Source organism: Phascolarctos cinereus, unplaced genomic scaffold, assembly GCF_003287225.1.
Source record: "Phascolarctos cinereus isolate Bilbo 61053 unplaced genomic scaffold, phaCin_HiC Scaffold_4;HRSCAF=312, whole genome shotgun sequence".
Taxonomy (NCBI): Eukaryota; Metazoa; Chordata; class Mammalia; order Diprotodontia; family Phascolarctidae; genus Phascolarctos; species Phascolarctos cinereus.
Genome location: NW_027555847.1, coordinates 519,300,504 through 519,325,473, shown reverse-complemented (window position 1 = coordinate 519,325,473; position 24,970 = coordinate 519,300,504). Strand labels below are relative to the sequence as shown.

General features: G+C 38.5%; 1 protein-coding gene and 1 long non-coding RNA gene across 4 annotated transcripts in view; one reads left to right on the top strand and one right to left on the bottom strand.

The window, feature by feature from the left end:
- Nucleotides 1-8,811: 8,811 nt before the first annotated feature.
- Nucleotides 8,812-14,200, bottom strand: LOC110207801 (uncharacterized). Of its 2 annotated transcripts, none has more exons than XR_002324323.2 (3): nucleotides 13,858-14,200; nucleotides 9,459-9,597; nucleotides 8,812-8,881 (listed from the first exon to the last, which is right to left on the bottom strand). It is a non-coding gene; the product is annotated as an uncharacterized LOC110207801 (long non-coding RNA). The 2 variants fall into 2 exon arrangements; XR_013486246.1 differs by having other exon boundaries at nucleotides 13,950-14,200.
- The window catches only part of PTPN2 (protein tyrosine phosphatase non-receptor type 2), a 101,037-nt gene continuing 90,249 nt past the window's right edge, over nucleotides 14,183-24,970 (top strand). For both annotated transcript variants that reach the window (XM_020985578.2, XM_020985577.2), the window contains exon 1: nucleotides 14,183-14,267. In XM_020985578.2, coding sequence (XP_020841237.1) covers nucleotides 14,199-14,267 — 69 coding nt within the window. In that variant the 5' untranslated portion in view covers nucleotides 14,183-14,198. The remainder of the gene's footprint in view (nucleotides 14,268-24,970) is intronic.

Sequence of the window (24,970 nt, the reverse complement as noted above, 5' to 3'; positions counted from 1 at the left end):
CATTCCTCCTTGAAGACAGCAGACCAAGGGTGTGATCTCTCAGTTATGGCTATCTTCTTAATCTCCAGGAAGTTGGAATTCCAAGTCACGTTTGGTATTGCAGGCCACTCTATGTGGCTCCATTATGTAGCACCCTAGGATCTCTGTAGGATCTTACTAATCTCAGTGGTTTTAAAGCTGCTGAAGTGGTGTCATTGTTGTCAGTGCCTTCAAAATCTTGGTGCTCTGGGGCAGAAGATTCTGCTCTTTTACTGTTATCTATCTGAAATGACTGAAAGAAGTATGAAATTCTCCAGTTTGTTTCCTGTTTTCTTCAAGTAAGTTCCTGTTGAATAGAACCCTGGACCCAAAGTCAAATCCTGCCACTTCCCTTCTCTCAGGCTCAGTTTCCTCCTCTCTAAAATTAGGGTAATAAGAGCATCTACTTTAAAAGGCTGTCATCAGGACCAAATATGATAATGTGTGTAAAACACTCTGCAAACCTTGAAGCTCTATATAAATGAGAGCTACTCTTTTTTTCCCTCTTTTTTTTTAATGTTGTCAAGATTTCCTTTAGAAATTTTAAATTCTATTCCTCACCAATTTCAAGATACCCTTAGCTCCCTCCAGCTGTTGCTAGTAATCTCTACAAGGAATTTTTCTCATTCCTTCCGTACACATGCTGCTCTGTCATGAAATCCTTTCAGAATAGGCAGACAAATCAGCACAATATGTGACAATATTAAAGGAATAAAAAAGTTTATAAGGCAAGGAACAAATTAGAATATCTTCAAAAAGGGAGATACCAAATAGTAATTTAAGTATTTCTGTATTGCTTGAATTATTGGGAAAAAATGCTCAAATGTGTTAGTCTCTAATATTCATGTATCCCCAAACTCAAATACCTGAAACTATTTTCTTCTTAAAAAACCAAAAAGGGTCAAAAATAATCTTACCACCTATAAGAAACACTTCAGTCACCCAAGGAGATCTGAAAATGGACCTGACAAAAGTTTAACTTCTTGCATTTATCTAGCACTTTAAGGATTACAATGAACTTTGCATATATGATCTAACTGCTAAGAATTCTGTGAGGTAGGTATCATTATTCTCATTTTTCAGATAAGGAAATTTAAGTTTTAAGAACTGAAGAGACTTGCTTATGGTCACAGTAAGTGTTATTAGTGAGATGTGAGACCAGTTATTACTGATTCCCAGGCTAGCATTTCGTGTACTATTGCAGATAGATGCTGCTATTGTCATAAGTAGAATGATTGGTTATTCACCAGAAATTAAAAATGGATACATTCTTAAATTTGGGTTTTCAAGAAAACTGTATTCTAGAAAATTAAAATATATTGCAAATATGGCATAAGAATCAAGTTACAGATATCATAAAAGTATGTTACATACAATTGCAAACTACACAGCAAAGGAGGAAAATAATCTATTATATATAAATTGGAGTTTCAGACTTGAGAAATTTCTCCACTAAAATACAGAATATTATATACTGGCACCTACTAGTGAAATTCGGTGCTGCAATTAAGTCCTAACATACAATGAAAATTCCTAAGCAAAATAAATGAGTTGTTTTCACAGATTCACAGAGCTGGGAGGGAAGTTATCTAATCCAGTCCTATCATTTTGTTGATGTGAAAACCTAGACTCAGAATGGTAAAGTGACTTTCCCAAGATTGCACATGTAGTAAGTGGCCAAATAATGATTATGAACCCAGGTTCCCTGACTATAAATCAGTCTTATCCTTCTGCACTATGTATGGATGGAGAGAATTCTTTCTGGTTGAATTCAACCACCATGGCTAATTCTAGCCATAAATTAATCAAATACAAACAAAACCATTCATGATTATTACAGTCTACATCAGGTAGAAATCAGAACTAGAGTCTCTCCTTGTCTTTATAATCCTATAGGTTCCTGTGACAGACTCAAGTCAACTTTCTTTTACAATTGGTTATTAGAATTCAATACTTGGGGCCAAAGGCCATTACAAAACTTGCAGAACAAAGACTAGATGGGGTGTGTTCTTCTGAAGAGGTTCTAAAGCTGAGATCAGAAAAAAAAAAGGAACCTGAATTCTAAATATGAAAATATGGAACATTTAAGAGTTGATTTAAAGAGAATAATGAAACCAATGCATCACTTTGTTGATTTAACTCTCTAATCTTTAAAAAAGAAAAGAAAAAGAACAACTTTCCACTCTGATTTCTGAAGTGCACAGCACTACAGCTGATATTTAAAAATTTAAAAATGTCAGTAATTTACATTTTCTAGAATTGTTTTTGAATACATATACACATCAAAACTCCCCCAGTCAATAAAATAAAAAACAAATGTGTAACCCTGCTCCACCAAACCTGGGGCAGTTTCCTGAGGAAATGTCCTATAGAACTTAGTAGGTGTCCCAAAGCCTTTAGGCTTCCCCTCAGGAATGGTCCCAGGCTTGGGAGGGAGTGGGACAACTTTTAACTTGAGAAGAGATCCAAGACAACATTTATTAAGTGCTTACTATGAGAAAGGTGCCAGGGATACAAAGATGAAAAATAATAGTAAGTTCCTTCCCTGTGCCACCTAACAGTTTACAGATGCTCAAGAATATACCTACTATACTAGAGGTAACACCTTTAATCATAGCAGTGGATTCGTATAGTCTGAAAGCAATTAGCTAACACTGTTTACAATTAAAAACAAAACAAAACAAAATCACAACTTCTCCCAAATAGCTAATGAGGTACTTTTCTTTCTTTCTTCTTAGGGGTGAGGAGAGTGGGTATACTAGCAGTAAATTAAAACTAGTCAAAACTAGCTTGGATTCTTTGAGTTCTTTTTTATTTGCTGGTATGGAAGAAAGCAAACTTCTCTGACACTGATCTCTTTGCTATGTTGTAATTTAGATGTCTTTCCTGAAGTATACATATGACATTATATTCTCATCTCTATCTTGGCTAAAATCACAATTCCCCCTAATTTATGAAGTCCATTTATACCTGCAAAAAAAAAGTATTAAAATATATGTCCATTCTTACACAGCAGAGGAAACACACAAAGTACAAAATAATTCTCAGCCAATTTTCTATTTCATTTCCTGGGAGATTACTTCGAATACAATGGCTATTGCTTAAAATGCAAATTTCCTGGCATCAATTATTCTATAATATATTCCTCTATAGTGTTGTATTGATGCTCATAATATTCTTTATCTGGTTTTGAAAAGATTTGCCTTCCAGATTGACCCACCTGTCACATACCTAAAATAAAAGATTATATTCTTTTAAACCATTTGTCCCAAAGACCTGTAAGAAAATTATTTTCTGAATTTGTTTAAGAATTAGATGCAGCCTGCCTAATTCTAACAAATGAACCAGTCAATCTCTAATTTATCACTTTGTAACTTATCATAAGAGTTAACCACAGAAGGATTGTGCAATCATTGCTATGCCCGTAATATTTCCCGTGGTGTTGATATCTTGGCATTTAATATTTAACCCTTGGGTGTGTTGAAATCACTCTTTTGTGACACTGATTCTGATGATTAAAATACAACATTTAAAAAATATAACCTCTGAACTGTAGTTTTGAATTTGGTACTTTGAATTGTTCCTTCCTCATAAGTAATTATACATACTATAATGTTAGGTGCCCAGAAATGAAATATTGTTACTACTGACATAGTCATGTTGAAATTATCACCTTTGAAGTTTCACTTATCTTATTTGCTATTAATAATCCATGTTACTTATTCACATAAATATCTTTATCAATGCAATAAAAATCTTTCTGAATGTTGTATTTCAAAGATTACCCATAGGGCTAACCTTAGACAAAATGGTGAATAGGAAAAGTATGTCTTTGGGATCTTCCTCCTTCCTTAATTCACTATTCTCCTGACTCCTGGAGTTTTCTCTGCGGCCTGGCTTATTCTCCCCTTCATTGAACGACTTCTACTTCTGAATATAACGGAGTTTGTAAAACACATGCACAGATATTCTCTTTCTGCCTTTAGTCCACCCTGTGAAAGCTTGAGGGAAGAGGGAGGAATGCTACTTCTGGCCTTGAATATGGTCATGCAAGAATTCCCTAATGGGCTACTAAGCCAGAAATCAGTACAAAAAAAGGGTGGCATGTCCCTCTACCTCTCTCATTTCCTTTCTGGCTTCAAAGCATGAGGACTATTTTGAATTGCATCCAGAGAATCTAGTGGAGGAAGGACAGCTGCCCTACCTCCCATATGGCCCCATCTGACAGTACACACATGTCCTGCTTAGGCAAGCCTATGTCTAGGATAGGGTGTGATTCTTTCCTTTTCTTAAATAGGTAGCCTTGTGAATTTCAAAAACTCTGAAAAATAGGAGTTGTACTGTCTTCCCCTGGTATGATAATGGAAGTAATACCCACAGACACAGTGGAAAGCCATGCTGTCCACCAGAGTGGGAAAATCTGCTTTGCCAGCAGTCTTTCATCACTGGAATATTAGGACAGTTCAAGGAAAAAGTGAAATATAAAAATATCTAATTAGCAGTCCTGCACATTATATTATCTCCCAATGAGGCTTGAATAGTAGCCTCCCAGGAGGGGTACTGGTTACTGAATTCTAGCCTGCCAGTGGTGGCTCAAACCTATAGTCCCTGCTGCTGGGGAGGCTGAGGCTAATGGATCTCTTGGGCTCAAGGGTTCTGAGTTGCAGGAAGGTAAACTGATTGGAGATCTATTAAGTTCTGCATTAATATGGGGGCCATCTGGGAGCAGTGGAAGAGAGCAAGATATTTCCGGAAAGTAGAACGAGTCAGAGCTCTCCTGCAGATCATGGTAGAACTAGGCAGTGAATGGCCCCTGCACTTCCATCCTGGGCAAGATAGGGAAACCCAGTCTTTCAAAAAGAAAAAAAAGTGACTGAATTCTATAATTTTTAAAATTTTAAAAAAAATTTTATTAATTTGTTTCGATTTATCAACAATCACTTCCATATGCTTTTGAGTTGAAATTTTTTCTCCCCCTTCCTCCCCCCCACCCTCCCCAAGACATACACAATCTGATATAGGCTTTACATTTACATTCCTATTAAACATATTTTCACATTAGTGAAGTTGTAAGTAAAAATTAAAACCAATAGGAGGAACCATCAGAAAGATGAAACAAAACTCAAGAGAAGGTAAAAATAAGTGATAGCGATTTGACTTCCATAGTTCTTTCTTTGGATGTGGACAGCATTTTCCATCCCGAGGCCTCTGAAGATGTCTTAGATCTTTGTAATGCTGAGAAGGGTTCAGTTTAACAATATTAGTCATCGCATACTGTGGCTGTTATTGTGTACAAAGTCCTCTTGGTTCTACTCACTTCACTCAGCATCAGACCATATAAGTCTTTCCAGGTTTTTCTGAAGTCTGCCTGCTCATCATTTCTTATAGCACAATAGTATTCCATTACATTCATATACCACAACTTGCTCAGCCATTCCCCAGTTAATGGGCATCCTCTCAATTTCCATGAATTCTATAATGTTGACACATGTTGTAATTCTTTTTATGGCTATCATTTCTTTCTCCATAGGAATAAATTCTTTTGCCTAATTCTTATGGTGCACTGAGCACCTCTTTTCCTACTCTTCTTTTTGGGAAGTCCCTGGATATGACTCAAAAAATAACAAGATTTCCTGGATGTTGGTATGGGACTTTATTGAGCCAATGAGTGTGAGAATTCAAAGTTGAATCTCCCTAATAAGAGGTAAGGTTTTACCAGAGCTGAATTCCAGCAAACATCAATGACTAGATACAGAACAGAGAGTGGTGCAGGTCACTAGCCTCTGTTCTCCCAGCAGTAGCAACTTCTCTATGCTATATTAGGTTTCCTAGGCCTGCCTACCCAAGCCTCTTTTTTATGTTCCAAAACTATGCTTTCTCTTACCCACCTCATCAAAATTCCATTCAGTCAGTGGTTAGCAGGGAAGCATCTGTTGAACTTAATTCACATTAAGGTATGAATTATTGCAATTTAAGGTAGACTGCAAAAGGAGCATCTTATTACCCTAAAGAAATAATATTCTAATGCTGGAATTTCAGAAGAGATGTTTAGGGCATAAGAGGCCTTCCTGATGGCCTTCAAATTATACCAGGACAGCTTTTTCACCCACAATGATGCCAAAGTCAAAGAAGGAAGACGGAAGCCACATGTCAAAGGCCTTGCATGCCAAGAAGGCAGTGTTTTAGGATGTCCAAAGCTTCAACAAAAGAAAAATCTAACTTCTGACACTGTGGCTTCAAAGACAGCCCAAGGCCCTTCAGAAAAGTCCCCCTTGGAGTAAAAAGCTTGACCACTATGACTTCTACTTCTGAATATAACTGAGGTTTGTAAAACACATGCAGATATTCTCTGCCTGCCTTCCCTCATCGATGGAGAAAAATGAGGACAACAATACTCCAATATTCACTGAGGATATCAAGGTCAATAAACATCAGATCAAGGAGGCTGTCAAGGAGCTGAATGATAGCGATTTGGCTAAGATCAAGAAAATGACCCAGTTTGATGGAGAAAAGAAGGCTGTCATTGCCCAACTATGGTGCTTTGGATGTTGCCAATAAAACTGGAATCATCTAAACCAGGACTTCTTAAACTTTTTCCACTGGTAACCCCTTTACGTCTGAGAAATTTTTACATGACCCCAGGTACATAGGTATATAAAATAGGTACACAAATCAAACATTTACTGATAATAAATCATAAAGAAATTTATTTAAAAACAATTCTTTGGTGTATATATATATATATATATATATATATATATATATATATATATATATAATTTTACCATTTATTAAAGATGAAAGCAAATTTGCATACTAATGAGATGGATGTGCTTGTTTATTTTTAGATAAAGAATTAAATCTTGGTGGAATGTTTGATGCTGTACAATATAAAGCATCTTCAATGTTTTTCAGAGTTGATAGGTATTTTGATTTTATAATTCTCAATGCTGAGAACTCCACTTCACATAAATATGTAGTACAAAATGGCAGAAGTATGTTTAGGACCATTTCAGAAATTGTTGGAAATTCTGTCCTAATCTCAAGCTAAAATTCATTTAATGATATTTTAGTTTTAAACCTGTGTCCATTGATAACTCAGCAAATTCTTCTTGAACTTTTAATGGCAGATGACTGACATTTTTTATTTCAACTGAATATGCTTTATGAACCCAACTTAGTTTTTTAGAATCAAAATTTGAAGAGAAGTATTTCTGATACTGGGTCTCTAGGTACTTCAGATGGTCAATTATAGTTCTTACAATTAAATCTTTGGAAAGGTTATTTTCAATTATAAAATCATCTGTAGCTGTAAACATTTCTAAAGAACCATTTTCCACCCTATTCCTCCATATGTTAACTTTTTTAGTTAAACTTTCAATTTTATCTTTTAACATAAATATGTTACAATTCTTTCTTTGAAGTAAACATGTTTAAATCATTGAGTTTTTCAAATAACACTTTTGAAAGCTATAACTCATTATGAAAAAAATTAACGAAACTGGATTTCTGCTCAAAAATATAACTTCATCTTTCAATTCAATAATTTGTTTAAACTTTGCCCTCTTGAGAGCCACTTTACTTCGGCATGTAGTATTAAGCTTTTTTACTTTTTTAATTGGAGTCCATATCTTTCCAAAGGTTTGAAAACAAATGACTGTTAATGAAGTTAATGATTTTGATAGTATCACAAAGCACAACACCTAACTCTGGTGATATTTTTTTGGCTACAAGTGCCTCCCAATGGATCATGCAGTGAGTAAAAGTGATATGTTCATTGCCACCAGCTTTAACTTTTGCTACACATCCAACATTCTTGCCCATCATTAATCTAGCACTGTCTGTGCAGACTCCAAAGCAGTTTTTCCACTGTAAACCTTCATTTGTAAAAAATTCATTAACTTTAAGATAAATATCTTAAAGAGGGGACTCTTGTGTGCCCTTCCAAAGGGTGACAAAACAATAATTCCTTATGTATGCTTCCTTCATAAACATATCTTACATGAAGTTAACAGTTTCTAAGTGTCACGTTAGAAATATCAGTTGTTTCATCTAACTGAATTGCAAACTTTGGGCTGCCCTCAAGCCTGGTAATAAGCTGCTAGAATTGGTCATTACTAATTTCAGAAATTCTTTTGGAAACAGTATCATTCGATAAAGGAATTTTATGAATGTCATCTGCATATTTTCCCCCATGAACTATTTCTGACATTTTAATAGCAGCAGGTAACAAGAGATATCCTTTTATTATGTAGGGCTTTTTAGTTTTTGCAATTAAATAAGAAGTTTAGTAAGATGAAGTCAATACTTTTCATTGACAGTAACAAATTTCTCAAAACACTTTTCTCCTCATTTAAAGATTTTAAAAGTCACTCAAAATATTCCTTTGTTTTATTGAAATATGCTGCATGCTTGGTATTAAGATGTCATTTTAGTTTGGCTGGTTTTCTGCTCTCTACAGCCAAAATTCCTTACAAATTAAGCAAAGAGGCTTTTCCACACCATCATCATTATTAGAAGTAAATTCATATTGCAAAAATGATTTAACATATTTTCCTTTTCTTGTCAATTTAGGTATGCTACAACCTGGTAGCGAAGACTCTGCTGCATTGTCATCAGTATTTTTACCTCTTCTGTCTAAATTTAGCCACTTATCCATAACTGAAAAAATATTTTTGTCCTAAAATATAAACAAATATCACCAATAATTTCTTAAATATTAGCTTTAGTGTATGAAATTACATTTGTTTGTACTTAATTTTAAAAATTGATGTTTACACTTACATACACATACAGCAGTGATGGTAGAGAAATATTATTAAATGGCTTTTGTCTTTATTGCTGCAATTAAACACTTATGTTTCTGTAAAAGAAAGAGATAATTGTAGTTTGTTAAATCAAACATTCTAACACAATACAATTCAAAGATATACTAATTTGATACACGCTGAGGCATGATGGTAGGAAAATATTAAAAGTCTTTATTTTCTTTAAACTATTACGTTTCTGTAAGAGCAGAAAACTTTATATGTACAGTAAAAATACTACAATTCAAAACATACAATAGTCTTGAATCTGAGCTGAGGTGTTTCTGGCAGCATTCATTGGCATTGTGTTGTGAGACAGCACGCTCAGTACAAAGTTAGCATGTTATATGTTAAGAATGAAAGCTGCAGTGAAGCTGAGCAGTGCAACACATGGGCAAACCTTGGATTCATTACATGTTTGATTTTGAATTAATTTTTGGTTGTTGTATGTTCAGAAACCTTTTACTGTCACCAAATTTTTCGTGACCCCCATATTCAGTTATGTAACACCATATGGGGTCGCAACCCACAGTTTAGGAAGCACTGACCTAAACCATATCCAATTAATCTGGTTTGTAGATAATAAAGGTTTCCAGTATATGTTTTAAAAAATAAATAAACCAGGGCAATCACCTTCTCCACTTGGGTATAAGACCAATCCTTCATACATATATGGTTGATTTACTGTTCCTTTCCTTTCCTTTATTATATTCTAAACAGCATTTCAACTACAATCTTGACTGGTGCATGAGCCACATGGCTAAAAGGAAAGCTAAAAAAAAACACAAAAAACAACAAACTTACCCAAGGAGAGGGTATAAGCCTAAAGTCATCATAACTAGAAGCAAGAGTCTGATTGAAAAGAAAAGCAGGTAACAATTGAAATTTAAGTACTGGACTAGAACTCAGAAAAGCTGGGATTATTATTATTAGCTGAAGGACTGCAGGCATGACCCTTATTTCAAAGACAACATTTATAAAATGATTATAATTACTCTCTTCCTTGTACTGTGGGGCTCAAACAGGTACTGGATATGAAAACACTTTGTAAACTATAATGGACTATACAATTGTAAGGTGTTATTCTGATCATCACTGATTTTCAAGCTACCTTACTTGCACATCCTAATTCAAACCTCGGGGCAGCTAGGTGGCTCAGTAGACAGAGCAAAATGCCTGCAGTCAGTAAGACCTGAGTTCAAAGCTAGCTTAGACATTTGCTAGCTGTGTTATCCTGTGCAAGTCACTTAAGCCTGTTTGCCTCAGTTTTTTCGTCTGTAAAATGAGCCAGAGAAGGAAATGGCAAACCCTTCAGTATCTCTGCCAAGAAAACCTCAAATGGGATCATGAAGAATTGGTCACAACAGAAATGATCTAAAATATGGACTATTTAAAATTTCCCATTTTTGTGTCATGTTTTACATTTTGTTTTATTTTTAACTGTATATAGCTCTTCAATAATTTTTTAGAAAAAAATGAAAACAAATACATTGAAGCACAAGAATAGGTGTCTCAAGCCATATCCCCTTTTGGGTACTGATCACTTAAAGCATCACAGTTCCGATGCTCAAATATAAAGCCCTCATTCCTGCAGCTCAAGGCGTGGAGGGCTTCAGCTACTACAATCCTTTTGCTGTGCTAGAGGTTCTGACTTGATTGGGCAGTGCTGTTATTACTTAACTCTCTTCACTTGGGTCTCCTGCCTATATTCTCCACTTAGTTTGCTGTAATGGCTGCTGATTGCCCAGATCTGGATATACCTCTCATTTCTCACTGGGCTCTTTAGGCATTCACTCCTGGTCCAATGGATGCCAATAACATCAATGTTAAACAATGTCTGGCCTCAAGTTCCTCTTTCTGCCATTACTGCCATTTTGTCTATTAACCTCCACTAAAATTAGTACCTACTGTCATCCATGTCATTTTCTTGGCACCCCTCCACCTAGATGACTATCCTATTGGCCCCATTTTTCACTCATCACCTGCCCCAGTTTTGGCATATATGAATGTATATGTAATCCAGGATCATACTTGTTATATCTGCATAAGACTCATCATTAGTGAAGATAACCATTAGTTAGCACTCCATGTCTATGTGAGTGGTGGAGTAGGCAGAGCTTAAGAGAGGAGAGATTTCTTTTTTTTGTTTGTTTGTTTGAGAGGCAGCTAGGTGTCGAAATAGATAGAGCTCAGGGCTTGCAGTCAGGAGGACCTGAGGTCAAATCCGACCTCAGACACTTGACATTTACTAGCTGTGTGACCCTGGGCAAGTCACTTAACCCCGACTGCCTCATGTAAAAAAAAAAGTTTGTGATATCTTTTGTTTTAATATCAACTATATTTCTTCCAGTATCTTTTCCCTTTACCCCCTTCCAGAGAGTTATACTTTATAGAACTATTTTAAAGGAAAAAGAAAAAGAGGAAGAAAAAAATAACCAAAACTAAATAATGCATTAAAAAGGTCTGAAAATCTATGCAATGATCCATAAGGGAGGACCTGTCACCTCCTCAAAGGAGGAAGGAGATATCTTCTATCTCTTCTTTAGGGCCATGTTGGTTCTTTGTAATTTTGTAACACTTTTGCTTTTTCTGTGGTCACTCTTCTTCCTATTTACATTGTTGTAAGAAAGATATCTGCTGGCTTCTAGCTTCAAATGAAGAAACACATGGCTCTAAGTACTCTTCAAGGAAAGATCCCTGAAGGGAAAGAAAAACTGGGAAGAAGCAAGCATGCAGAGGAGCTGAAGCCTCAACATGTCCCTGATTTACAGCTTGCTAAATTAGAGATTTTAGGGAATGTTGCCCAGGCTGAGATTGAGGAGTCTCTGTTACTCCCAAAAGGAGAGCTCATTTCTTTGTATATTGTTTATTATATTCTAATTTTTGTAACTTATATGACTTGTTTGTTATCAGCTTGGATACAGAAGTTTATTTGATATTCACTACTTGTAATGGTCTTTGTGTAACTGGGATTTGATGGGAAGGGAATCAAACCTTTGGAGCACTACTTCCCCATTAAGGGCAGGTCACCAGGAAAGTGGCTTGAACAAGAAAAATATTTCTTGTAGTAATATTGAAGGGGCGGGGGGGATATTATTCTAGTCTGATATCCCTTCTTTCAGGAAGGAAGAAAGAAAGAAGGAAGGTAATAAGCATGTATTAAGAGCTTACAATGTGCCAGGCATTGTAGTATGTGCTTTACAAATATTATCTCATTTAATCCTCACAACAAACCTATGAGGTAGACCCTATTATTATCCCTATTTGCAGTTGCAGAAAGTGAGGTAGAAGTTAAATTACTTGCCCAGTAACACACAGCTAGTAAGTGTTAGAGGTCAAATATGAACTCAAGTTCCAAGCTATCTATAAGTAATCAATCCATAATGGTGGCATTTAAGACAACAGAATATGTTTGACACATTTGGGATAAATTTACATAATACTTTAAGGTTTGCAATACACTTTACAAATATTAACTCATTTTATTCTCCAACAAACCTGAGAGGTAGGTGCTATTTTTATCCTCATTTTATAAGCAAGGAAACTGAGGCAAACAGGTTAAATGACTTGGCCAAAGTCACATAGCTATAAGTGAATGTGGCTTGGTTTGAACTCAGGCCTGACTCCAGGTCCAGCATTTATCTAACACTGTGCCACCCTGCTGCCTCCAATTTTGGGTTAGAGAGGCCTTTCCTGTAACCCTCAAATCACTCACATCATAAATTTAGATCTGGAAGAGGCCCTACTGGTCTAGGCCCATACTTACTAGTGAAAATGTCCTTACTGGCCATCTAGTCCAAGGCCTTCATTATACTGATAAGTAAATTTAGTCCCAGAGAGTTCACTATGACTTATATCTAATGTCACAAAAGTGATTAAATGACAGAGGTAGGTTTCAGCCCCACATCTTCTGGCTCCAAATCCAGCACTCTTCCTTCATGCCACAGCTCAGATGCCAACTCTGCTGGGAAGACTTGATTCCCCTGCTGCCACCCAGTTAAATATAAGTTCATTGAGGGAAAGGATGGTTTCATTTTGTCTGTCAATCTCTACCACCTGCTTACACAGTGCTTATGGCTTAAGGAATGTGCTTTACATATACATAGACTCATATACTATTCCCATTTTACAAATGAGGAAACTAATAGAGTGACTCACTAGGAATCACACAACTAGAAAGTGTCTGAGGTCTCCTAGAGCTCTATCCATCCGGCCACCTAGCGCTGAGCTCTGCTAGTTTAAATTTTTAAAATAAAGACAAAAACTCCCCCCATAGAAAACCGAACCACCAAACAGAGGCTGGCATCAGGACTGGTTTTTCTCTGAGGGCTTAAGAAATGTGCTGTCCGGGTACAGCAGGGTGGAAAACGATCTCTGTGCAGTTACATATAAGTGAAGATAATCTGGCCCAGCCTCCAAAAACAATAACAGGAGCCCCAGATCACTCTCTGGGCCAAGGGCACGGGCAGGGGGAGTCTCCTCACCTGGAAGCTCCCTAGGAAAAGAAATCCCAGGTTCTGTCCGCATCCCCATAGGCCAGGGATGGGGAACCTGCGGCCTCAAGGCCACATGCTGCCCTCCAGGTCCTCAAGTGCGGCCCTTTGACTGACTCCAAACTTCACAGAATCCCCTTAAGAAAATGATTTGTTCTGTAAAACTTGGACTCGGTCAAAAGGCCGCACCCAAGGACCTAGGCAGCCAGTGGCCTCAAGGCTGAAAGTCTCTCTCCCCCCCCCATACACAGACTTAAGAGTGGAAAAAGAAAACTAGGGAAAGATCAGTGAGCGGCGGGGCGGGGCGGGGCGAGTACAGGGGCGGGGGCAACGGCACGAGGACCGAGGAGAGGCTCCTTTCAGTTACTTTCCCGAGTTTCTGCCCGCCGCTTTCCTCCACGCGGGAGCGCTGAGCCGCCTAGGAGCTCGGCGTCCGCCCAGGGGGCGGGGCCGACGAGCGCCTCGCTCCTCCCTCCTCCCGTCCCTCAGGATCCCGAGGCCCCGCAGGGTGGTCTCTGGCGGCCCCGCCCCCTCCCCACCTGGGCGCCGATTCCCCCAGGCAGGGACCACTCCCTCGGCTCTTCCCGGACTGTAGAATCGCCCCCTCCCCACCCGCCTCTTCTGCGCTAACTCAGCGTGCTGACGTTCTACGCTTCAGGTACTTTCCCGGCCGCAAGCAGCTGGTGTTCCGCGTCGTCGTTGGGGGTTGAAAGAGGGGGGAGCGGGAAGGAGGAGAAAGCAGGCAAAGCGGCTCGCGCATGCGTTAAGCGGCCGCCGCCGGGGAGACGAGTGCGGCTCGCACTCGGCTGTTACAGTGAGGACGGGGCATGTGCGTCTCCGGCCGCGGCGGCTCTTCTCGCGCCAGGTCTCGCCCGCCACCATGTCCGTCACTATCGAGAGGGAGTTTGAGGAGGTGGATGCTGAGAACCGGTGGCAGCCCTTGTACTTGGTGAGTCTTAGGGGTTAATGTGGTGGCCGACGCCGCCTACTCTGAAGGGTCAGGGCTCGGGCTGGCCCTCAAGCCTCCCGTTCCCTCCCTCTTTTCTCCCCTCGCTAGACGGAAGTGACCGAGCCGAGGCGCGCGGGCCGTCCGGGGACTGGCATTCAGGTGCGCGCTCCGAGTGCGGGGCGGCGGCGGAGCGCGCTTGCGCCCAGGATTTCTTTTCTCTCAATAAATAAATTTTCAAGTAGTAGACTCTCTCGAATACGCAGGCGCAGAGATGGTTCCTGAGGCCGAGGAGGGGCCTACAGCGGCCTCTGGTGGTGGGTTGAGACTGGGTTTGGTTGGGCCTGGCACTGAACCCCTGGGAGGCGCTTTGGGGCGGGGAGGTTGGCATTGCCCGTGCCAGAGCTACACTGCATGCACATGGTCACAGAAGTCCAAATGATGTAGCTTCTCGCTCTCGGCCCCCCCACCCCAAGACTATTAAATTACATCTCTCCACACCCTGCCTTCTGAGTGGGAGCAGCAGAGAGGGCCTGTGGAATCGGCCTTTGCTCCATATCCCCGTTTTAGGCAAAACAAATCAGGAGATGAGGTTGGGGGGGGGTGTTTGTTTTTGTTTTTGTTTTTATGTTGCAGCCCATGTGGGTATCAGATGGAGAGATGTGACCTCCATATGGCATCTTGAAGATGTTATGAAAAACGAGTGTAGTCGAAGTGCTTCCTTCGCTTGTGCATGTATCTGCAGTGTTTATGATTCCCAGAGAGGTGACTTGACCCTCAGGCTGTAAACACGGTAGCCATTTCTAAAATGAGCTCTGGTCCAAATGGGATTGACTTCACTTCCTCTTGTTTTGCATTAACTATAATGCATTTAGTGTAGTTACAGTTTTCCAAACTTGGGAGTACTTGGTAGATATTGCTGGGAGTGAAAAAACAAACTTCATCTGAGTTCAAGGTTTGTGTTTTTTTTTTTTAATGAAATGAATGAATGAAGAAGCAATCTTCAATAAGTACTTAATGTATACAAAGCACTGTGCTAAGCCTTGGGGATACCAATAGAAAAGTGCTCACATTCTAATGTGGGAGAGGACATACATAGGAAGTTGAAGCTGCAAAGTAAGGTGGAAAAGTATCATAGCCCTTAGGGTTCAGTGGCAAAACAGATAATAATGTTTTATTTTTAATGTCATTTTCACTAACAAAATCATATCAGCTTATGATATTGAACCATTTTCAGGGACTATGGTAGCAAGAGCTGTCTTTTCAGCCTCTTTAAGTAGCCGTGGCTGTAGTTCCCACCAAAGCACATCTCTGGGGGGTAGTGGGGTGGGGTTGCTTCTCAGAAAGATGTCTTAGGGCCAGGGCTGGAAGCAGCACCTATGATCTGGGAGCTGTTTTTGAGGTATTCTGTATGTATGGGGGGATTAATTTAAGTAAATGGTGCATAGTACCATTTAATTCAAGTAAAACTACGGTTCATCTTTATCCAAGTTTCTGTTCTCCACTGAACAAAGATTTGAAAGTACTTATATTCAAGGCCCCCAGAATACAAAGATAAGAAATAAAATAGTCCCTGCCCTCTAAGAGTGCACTGGCTGTTGAGGGATGCACACAAATCACACACATTAGAAAATAATTGAGTGCATTGGAAGTGTTAACGATGGGCAAAAGATTCAAGGTAGAGAGGAGGGTTCTTTAAAAATGATTTAGTTTTAACCCAAAATATGGCTTATCAGACCTGAGAAAAGGTGTTAACCTATACAGGAGAATTCTATTTTTTAAATTTCCTGTGTAACTAGTTGATTTTTCTTCATTCCTATTCTGTTAGAAGTAAAAATACATAATAGCTCATTTCTGTATGTCATTGTAAAATTTACACGTGTGTTTTAGTACTAGGAGGGCAGCTAGGTGGCACAGTGGATAGAATCCCTGGTCTGAAGTCAGGAAGATGAGTCTCCTGAGTTCAAATCTGGCCTTAGGCACCTACTAGCTGTGTGACCCTGGGGCAAGTTACTTAACCCTGTTGCCTCAGTTTCCTCATCCGTAAGATGAACTGGAGAAGGAAGTGGCAAACCACTGTACTATCTTTGCCAAGAAAACCCCAGATACGTAGAGTCAGACACAATTGAAAAACGACTGAACAGAGTAGTAAGAGTGCTGGTTTGAAGTCAGAGGGCTTGTGTTCAAATCCTGTCTCTGTTACTTGCTACCTGTGTAACCTTAGGTATATCAATTTTCCCCCGGGTTCTCATTTTTTCATCAATAAAATAAGATTGGACTAGATGACTTCTGAGGGCCCTTTCAGTATTAAATCTATGAGCTTAGGTGAAAGCAAAATTCAGAAGGAATACTTGCCAGTAGTCAGGCCAGAGCTAGAACTTGAACCCTAGAGGCCATCTGCTGCCTTCTTTAAACTATAACAGGGGTTTTTAATGCCCTAATTCACATAAAGTGTGTGTTTTATTGGAAATAGTGTCTTGACTTTTGAAAAATACTTCTGATGATAAATTCTTGAATCATGGAAAACCTTAAGTAAATTCAAGCGGATTCCAGTGAGAATTCTAGTATGAGGTCCCTACCATCTTTGTCTTCTTCATTTATATTCGGTTCAGCAGAGGAACTGTTTCCAATATGCTCCTGACATCAGTATGCAAATTTGAGATAGTATGTGTGGGTAATGCTGAAGAATTTATCTAAACCTATTGAGAATAAATTTGGTCAATACAAAACAGTAGATAGTCGTCAGATAATTTTATTAATTTACTCACTGCCCTAATGTATCATTGTCATAGACCTATAAAAAGAACATATAGTAATAATGGCAGGAAGATGGAAAATTAACCTTATAAGAGTTTAAGGGGAAAAAAAGTTTGGGGATGAGGATGTAGAATTCAGTCATACTTAGCCATAAGAGTGGCAACATAATTCAAGGAGCCAAAATACCCAGATTATTATTCCAGCTTTGCTAATAGGGAGCAAGTCACTTAATTCACGAACATAGATTTTTTTCAATCAACTTATATACAAGACATTATATTAGATGCTGGGAGCACAAAGATAAATAAAATTTTCCGAGAGACGTCCATCACCACAGAGTATTGTGAGAATTTTAATGATTTATCTTCTAGCTGAGGTAAAATTAGGGTTCATGGAAGAGTTGGTTCCTGAGCTGGTTCTTGAAGGAGGGAAAAAATTTCAATAGGTGGAAATTGAAAGTAAGTGGGATACATTGCAGGAATGTAAAAGGAAGTAGTGAGCTTAGATTTTCTAAATCAGTTTGTCCTTGAAATACATTTGGGTTTCTTCTGTATTGATGGTACCCATTCATAACTGGTTTGGAAAGCTTAAGGATAATAAATATCTCCAGAATTAAGGGAGTTAGAAAAATATTGAAACTCAGTAGAGGAACCTTGGTCTATTGTCATGCTGAAAAAGTATAGTTTTTTTTCCATAATTTCATATTTTTGAAGGAATCAAGTAGCATTGAATCAGTAGCATTGAAGTTTCTCAATATCTGTTAGCATAATTTGGATTATCAGGGTTATAAGGAGTACAGTTTAAAAACATTGAATGTGCTCTTTAAGGCCTCTTTCAGGTCTGATTTTATGATTTTGCTTTAAATCAGAGGTTTTTAACTTTTTTGGGTATCATGGACCCCATTGTCAGTCTAGTACACCTGTTGGTCACCTCCTCAGAGTGGTGTTTTTAAATAGTTGAAGGAAATGCTAAATTTCAGTTACAGATTGATGAAAATAAAGATTTTTTTTTAACCATCCAAGTTCATGGACTCCTTGGGTTAATAACTTTTTTTTTCATCATTCCCATTTCAATTCCTTTTCTTCTTCCCCTTCATGTTAAGCAGCAGTTAAACAGCTTCGTAATTCTAGTTTAGTTAGCTTGACAAACATTTGGTTGGACGTACTAATATTAGTCTCTTGAAGGCATCAGAAGAGTACTTTGAAACAGTATTCAGAGTAACTTCCTTTCTAAACCTCTGCAAACACAGCAACTGTACTATATTAGGCTGGGGTATTAGAAGGAATGAAAATACATATGAGGTTTTGTGAGACTGGAGAAGAGAAGTGAGAAAAGGGAAATGGGAAAAACTCAGTGACTTAAAGCATGGAAAAGTGGGTAGCTGTATCTAAAATAACCCATTCAACTATTAATTGATTAAGTCTAGTCAAGGGTTTACTATGTGCCAGGCATGGGGATACAAAGAAGGTCAAAAAACAGTTCCTGCCCTCAAGGAGGTCATATTCTAATGGGGAAGGCAACATGTAAATGAGCTATATACAGTGCTAATCAGAGGTAATCTCAAAGTTCTAGCATTGAGGGAGAACAGAGAAATTTCTTGAAGAAGGTAGGATTTTATCTGAAACTTGAAAGAAGCTGGGGAAACCCAGGAGGTGGAGATTAGAAAGGAGAGTTCCCACATGGGGGAATGGACAGTGAAAGTGCCCAGAAACAGGCGATTGGAATGTTATGTTCAAGGAACAGCAAGGGGGTTAGTGTCACTAGATGGAAGAGTGGATAGGGGTGAGTAGTGTAGGGGGCAGATATGAAGGCCTTTATATTAGATTCTGGAAGTAACAAACTTGGGCTTTAAGAATATCATTTTGACAGCAGAGTGGAGGATAGATTGGAGAGACTTGAGGGCACGGAGACCAGATAGCAGACCTTCTGGTAGTCAGAATATGAGGTGATTAGGGCCTGTTTCAGTATCACAAGATAGAATTGCTAGAAATTGGCAACAGAATGGATAGGTGGGATTAGGAAGAGTGAGGAATATAGAATGAGGTTGTGAGCCTGGGTGACTAGGAGTATGGTGGTGTCCTCAACAGGAATGGGGAAGTTAGGAAAAGGAGAGGGTTGGGGGAGGGGGAAGATGAATTCAGTGATAGTGCACATTTTTATTCAATAGTGTATCTTAGTATTTGTCCCCACAGGTCCACAAAGATTTGTTGAATTAATATGAAAGTAGAGTTGACAAGTCCTCTCTTCCCTGCCAAAAGCATCTCCTGCATACATTCTGACAATTAGAGATACATTTAAAGATTTAACAAATTCTGTGTTTAAATATACCATTGTCCTCCCCTGTCCCATTTCACTCTCCTCCCCCCCACAATTAAGCCTATTAATTATTCTCAATTTAGGGTCACTTTTATAAGATTGCTTTCCTTCTATAAATAACTATTCATTGAGGTCAGTAACACTGAAGGGATTGGAATTTTGATTGAGAGGCATAGTTTTGAAGTTTGGGGTGCCCTAGTCAGAGATTTGCCTTTGGCATGTGTTTTCTAGGTTGCTGTGGTACCCAGGTGGGAAGTGTAAGGAAGAGAAGAGGGGTGCACGGTGACATGGTTTGGAGATAATCTGAAACTGACCGTTTTCTCTTAGACACTGCAGTCATACTTTTTTAGTTCCTCCTATGTCCATTTATCTGTCTTCTCAGCCCTAGCCTCTCCAATGGAATATCTATTGCAGCCCTGACAATGATAATGATAGCTGATATTTGTATAAGTGCTTTAAAGTTTGCAAAGTATTTTGCATACATTAACTTACTTAAAAATGTAAATATTTATTAAGTGACTACTACTGTGTGCCTGGTTCTGTACTAGCAACTAAGGATACAGATACAAAGAATGAAACAATCCTCCCTTATGATAAAGTACACATAAAGATATGTATAGCATAAATATAAAGTTAATAAATACAAAGTAATTAAATGCAAGAGAGTTTGGGAGGGAGAATACTGGCATTTGGAGGTATTGGGAGTGGCTTCATGCAGAAGATGGTAACTAACCTTCATCCTAAAGGAAGAGAGGGTGTCTGAGACTGAGATAAAGAGTAGTGCATTCCCAATTTGGGGGTTGACTAGTGCAGATGGAGTGGCTAGACAGATGGAGTGAGAGCAACAGAGGCCAGATCAGTGAGATTGCAGAGTTTGGGAAGGGGGAGTAATGTTGACTGGGGTGGGAAACACAGGTTGGGGTCAGGTTTAAAAGCTAAATAAGAGTTCATGTTTTGTCTTAGAGGCAATAGGAAGCCCATGGAGTTGGTTGATTTAGAGGAGTCACATATCAGATCTACACTTAAAGAATCGTGTTGGCTGTCTTTGGAGCCTGGATTGGGGGGAGGGAGTGGATAGAGACTTGAGGCAGGGAGTCTGGTTAGGAGGCTGTTGGAAGAATCTAGGTGAGAGATGAGGAAGGCTTTAATTTAGGTGGTAGCTATGAGAGAAGGGGTTGGATGCTAGAAATGTTATTTAAACTTTACAACAACCCATTGAAATAAATACTACAGGTATGACTTAGTCACATAGCAAGTAAGTGGCAGCAGCAGGATTCAAGCCTAGGTCTTACTGCCTCCAGACCTACACTATGATCACTGGATACCACCATCCTTCCTAGTCTAACTTCTTTTTATTCTTTGATTGATTCCCTATTTTTCTTTTATTTGAATGGAACAGTAGTTAAAATGTCAAAGCATAGTGTACCTTTGGGGTCAAAAGAATCTAGTCCTCAGATTTTTAGGTTCAGAAGTTTATTTTCTGAATAATCTCTAGGAAATTGATTCACACTAAACAAATACAGCAAACTACTCATAATTGTTTTATTAATGTTAGTAATAAAAGATCTGATTTTTGTGGACTTTCATTGATAAAGATTTAAACCCCTTTACAGCTTAGATTAGATGGCTTTGTTAACGGTTATTGTGATCAAAAAAACTTAGCACCTTGCATCCTTGTGCTAAGACTTGTAATTTATTATGAGAAATATTGAAAAGTGGGCCTGACTTTTATATAGTATGAACTAGTGGGTGTATCTTTTTCTTTGTAGGGAACCAATATCAGAAGACTGCTTGACAAATATAGGATAGAGCAAAGGGAATTGAAAGGTGTAAAGAATACTTTCATCAAGAAATAGTAACTGGATTGAGTGGCTCTTCTTCTTTAAAGGGATTCCTGGCGTCCTTGCTGTTTATGTAGACTGTTCAGGACGCTCATTAGCCCAGACAGTGCTGGGGAAACACTGACTTATTTAATCCAACTCTTTTCTTTTTTACAGTCCATCAGAATTGTCATTCTTGTTTTTATTGTCATTGCAGCATCTCTTTACTTTTTATTTGAGCATACAGATAACATATTACTCCCAAATTAATAGGTAGTTTTTTACTGGTTACATTTTAATTTAATTGTTTCTTGGTGACACCTCGATTGTTAGCTAAATTTCATCAGTAATGAGTATCCAAATCACCCACATTACTTCTGGATATGTCCCCTGAAAATAGCCAGGCTTCTTGAATTTTTGACATGGGTTTAGGAAGACGTGAGCTTGAATCCTGCCTTTGACACTAGCTATGTGTCAAGTTACTTACAGGTTCAAGACCAGGGTAAGTTACTGAACCTCTAGAAAGCCCAGTTTTCTCATCAGTAAAATGAGAATAGTGATACCTGTAGTACCTGCCTCATAGGGTTGTGAATTTCAAATGAGATAATGTATGTAAAAGCTGTTTGCAAACTTTCAAGTGCTGTATAAATGTCAGCTGCCATTGTTGTTGTTCAGTCATTCAGTTGTATTTGACTCTTTGTGATCTCATATTGGGTTTTCTTGGCAAAGTAAATTATTTTTACTGTTATAGTAAATTATTATTATTGGAAGCTGAACTTCAGGAAGCATTGATTAAATGTGTATGCAAGGCACCATTCAGGATGTTGGAGTAGATAAAAGATTAAATTAGAAATGGTCCTTGGCCTTATGAAGCAAATGGTACTTCTTGAGAAGAACAGTTCTGTCGTTTTGTTAAACTTGTACCCTGATTTTAGAGTCCATCTTACAGACTTCTGCCTATTGACTGCATGAAAGCAAGGAAGGGAAGACTTTTTTACTTATTGCAGAAATTGCCTGAATAATGAAGTCATACATGACCGACAGCTGGAAGACTTGGGAAATTTGTAGACATGAGAAGAAAGAGCGTGTTAAGGAGAAGAGAATAGAAATTAGCAGAGTATGACCATTTAGGAGACTTATCAAAGGCACTGCTATTCTTCTAGTCTCCCAAATTTGTAACCTTAGCATTATCCTTGACTCCTCTCTCTACCTCACCCCATATTTCTAGTCAGATGCCAAATCTTGACATTTCTACCTTTATGATATGTCTCATATACAACTTTTTTCTCTATCTATTTGGCCATTGCCTTAGTTCAGATTTTCCTCAATTCTTGCCTAGTCTATTGTAGTAGTATCCAAATGGCTCTCCCTGCCTCAAATTTCTGCACTCCAATCCATCTTCCACATTGCTGCCGAAGTGATTAAGCACAGTTCTAACAATGCTACTTCCCTACTCAATAAACTAGAGTATAAAACCCACATTCAAAAAAATTAGAAAATGTTTAAAAGTGATTGAGAGTTAATCAGTGAAGACACACTTAATACATACAAACAAATATAAAATATTCTTTCACAAAATTAAGATTGATTTAAATAATTGGAGGGATTTTCATTGCTCATAATTGGGCCATGTCAGTATAATACAAATGCAGCCTATGTTGTTACAGTTTTAGTATCTTACTAGTCATACTGTTCAAGACAGAACAACAAAATTCATTTGAAAAAATAAAAGTTTTAGAGCTAGAGGTTCTTAACCTGGGTCTTATGAACTGTCTTTTTGTTGTTGTTGTTAATGGTAACTGGATAATTTGATAAGCAGAAGGCAAGAGCCTTCATCAATTTTCCCCTATAAAGGGGTTTAGGACATAAAAAAATTTCTGGTCTACAATCTCAAAAGAAGAATTTTTATTTAAAAGTAGGACTGAAGGGAGAACAGCTTTTCTAGACCTCAAATTATACTATAAAGTCATGGTCATCAAAGCTTTTTGCAGTGTTAAAACCAGTCTAAATTAGGATGAATTAGAAACAAAATTCAGTAATCTTTTGTTCAATAATCACAAGAAGAGAAATTAACTTGGAAGAAATCCTTATTTTATAAAAACTCCTAGGGAAATGGATAGTTTGTTGGAAGTGACATTTAGAAAAACCTCTTATTCCAAACCGTTGAAGTTTAATATTTAACAATCAGTAAGCACTTACTGAGCAAAGACTACCACCACCACCCACCCACCCCTGTGTTAGCTGCTTTGGATCCAAAGTCAAAACCAAAATAGTCCCTGCACTCCAGAAGCATACATTTTATAGGGAGAGACATGTACACATGCAAATATTTACATCTATATCTGTCTATCTAAGAAGGTAATTTTAGGAGGAGAGGCATTAGCTGGGTAAATCAAGAAGGGCCTCATGTAGGAGGTGATACTTGAGCTAATCTTTGAAGGAAGTTAGAGATCCTGAGGTAGAGGTAAAGAGGGTTCTAGGCATGTAGGACAGCCTTTGCAAAGTCATGGAGATAGGAAGTGGAATGTCATATGTGCTGGTCAGCGTGGGTGGTTCATAAAGTATGTAAAGGGAAATAATGTATAATAAGCGTAAAAACATATTTAGAGCCATATTGTGAAAGACTTTAAATGTTAAACAGGAGTTTCTCCTTGATCTTAGAGGCAATGGGGAGCCATTGGATTTTTATTGAGTGGGAGAATAACATGGGCAAACCTCTGTTTTAGAATTATCAACTTCTTGACTGTTCAGGATAGATTACAGGAGGAAATGACTGAAGGCAATGGATAGGACTTGAGGCTATTAGAGTAGTCCAGGTGAAGGCCTGAACTAGGGTAGTGGAGGTATAAGTGGAGAAAGATGAATAGATGTGAAAGATATAGGGGCCATGGATAATAACAAGATTGCACAGCTGGGTGTTTGGAGAAGGGATGGATTTTTGAGAGAAGATAACAATTTCTGATTTGATGAATTTGAGGTGCCAATGGCACATCCAGTGGGAAGTGTCCAATGGGCAGTTAATGATTCAGAGCTGGAGCTCAGGAAAGGTCTGGATATATAGACCATAGATGTGGGAGTCATCTGCATAGAGATGATAATTGAACCCATTGGTGAGGTCACCAAAAGAGAATGTTGTAGACTGGGTCCATTACAGATGTGTTACATAACCTTAACTGGGTCCTCACTGCTGCAAGGCAATCCCTTTAAATCTCCCTAATTAACTCAACTCTCCTACTCATCACAGCACCTCTTCAAAACTCCATCAAACCTCCCATAGCTCACCCTCTCCCCACTCTCTTAGCCGAGAGCCTTACTTTATGTTTTACTGAAAAAGTTGAGGAAATTTGCCAACTGCTCCTCTTTTCCCTTCCTCAAATTACGAAACTCAGATGCTGTCTGCCAGTCTCCTCCTTCACCCCATCTCAAATGAAGAGGTGGCCCTTGTCCCTCACTTATCTTCAATCTCTTCCTGTCCACTGACTGCTTCCCTACTGCCTACATCCATGTCAGTGGCACCTCATTTTCAAAAAACTCTCACTTGATCCATCCATCCTACTAACTTCCTGAAACTCTCCTGCATTTTGTGGCTAAACTCTTTGAGAAGGCTATTTACAATAGGTGCCTCCACTGCCTCTCTTGACTCTCTTCTTAACTTTTTACTGCCTTGCTTCCAACCTCATTCAGCCAACACTGATCTGTTAAGACTTTTTCTCATTCCTCATCCTTCTTGACCTTACTGTAGCGTTTGATACTGTAGATCACCCTCTTCTCATCTTTATAGGTTTTCCGAACACTGCTATTTCCTGGTTCTCC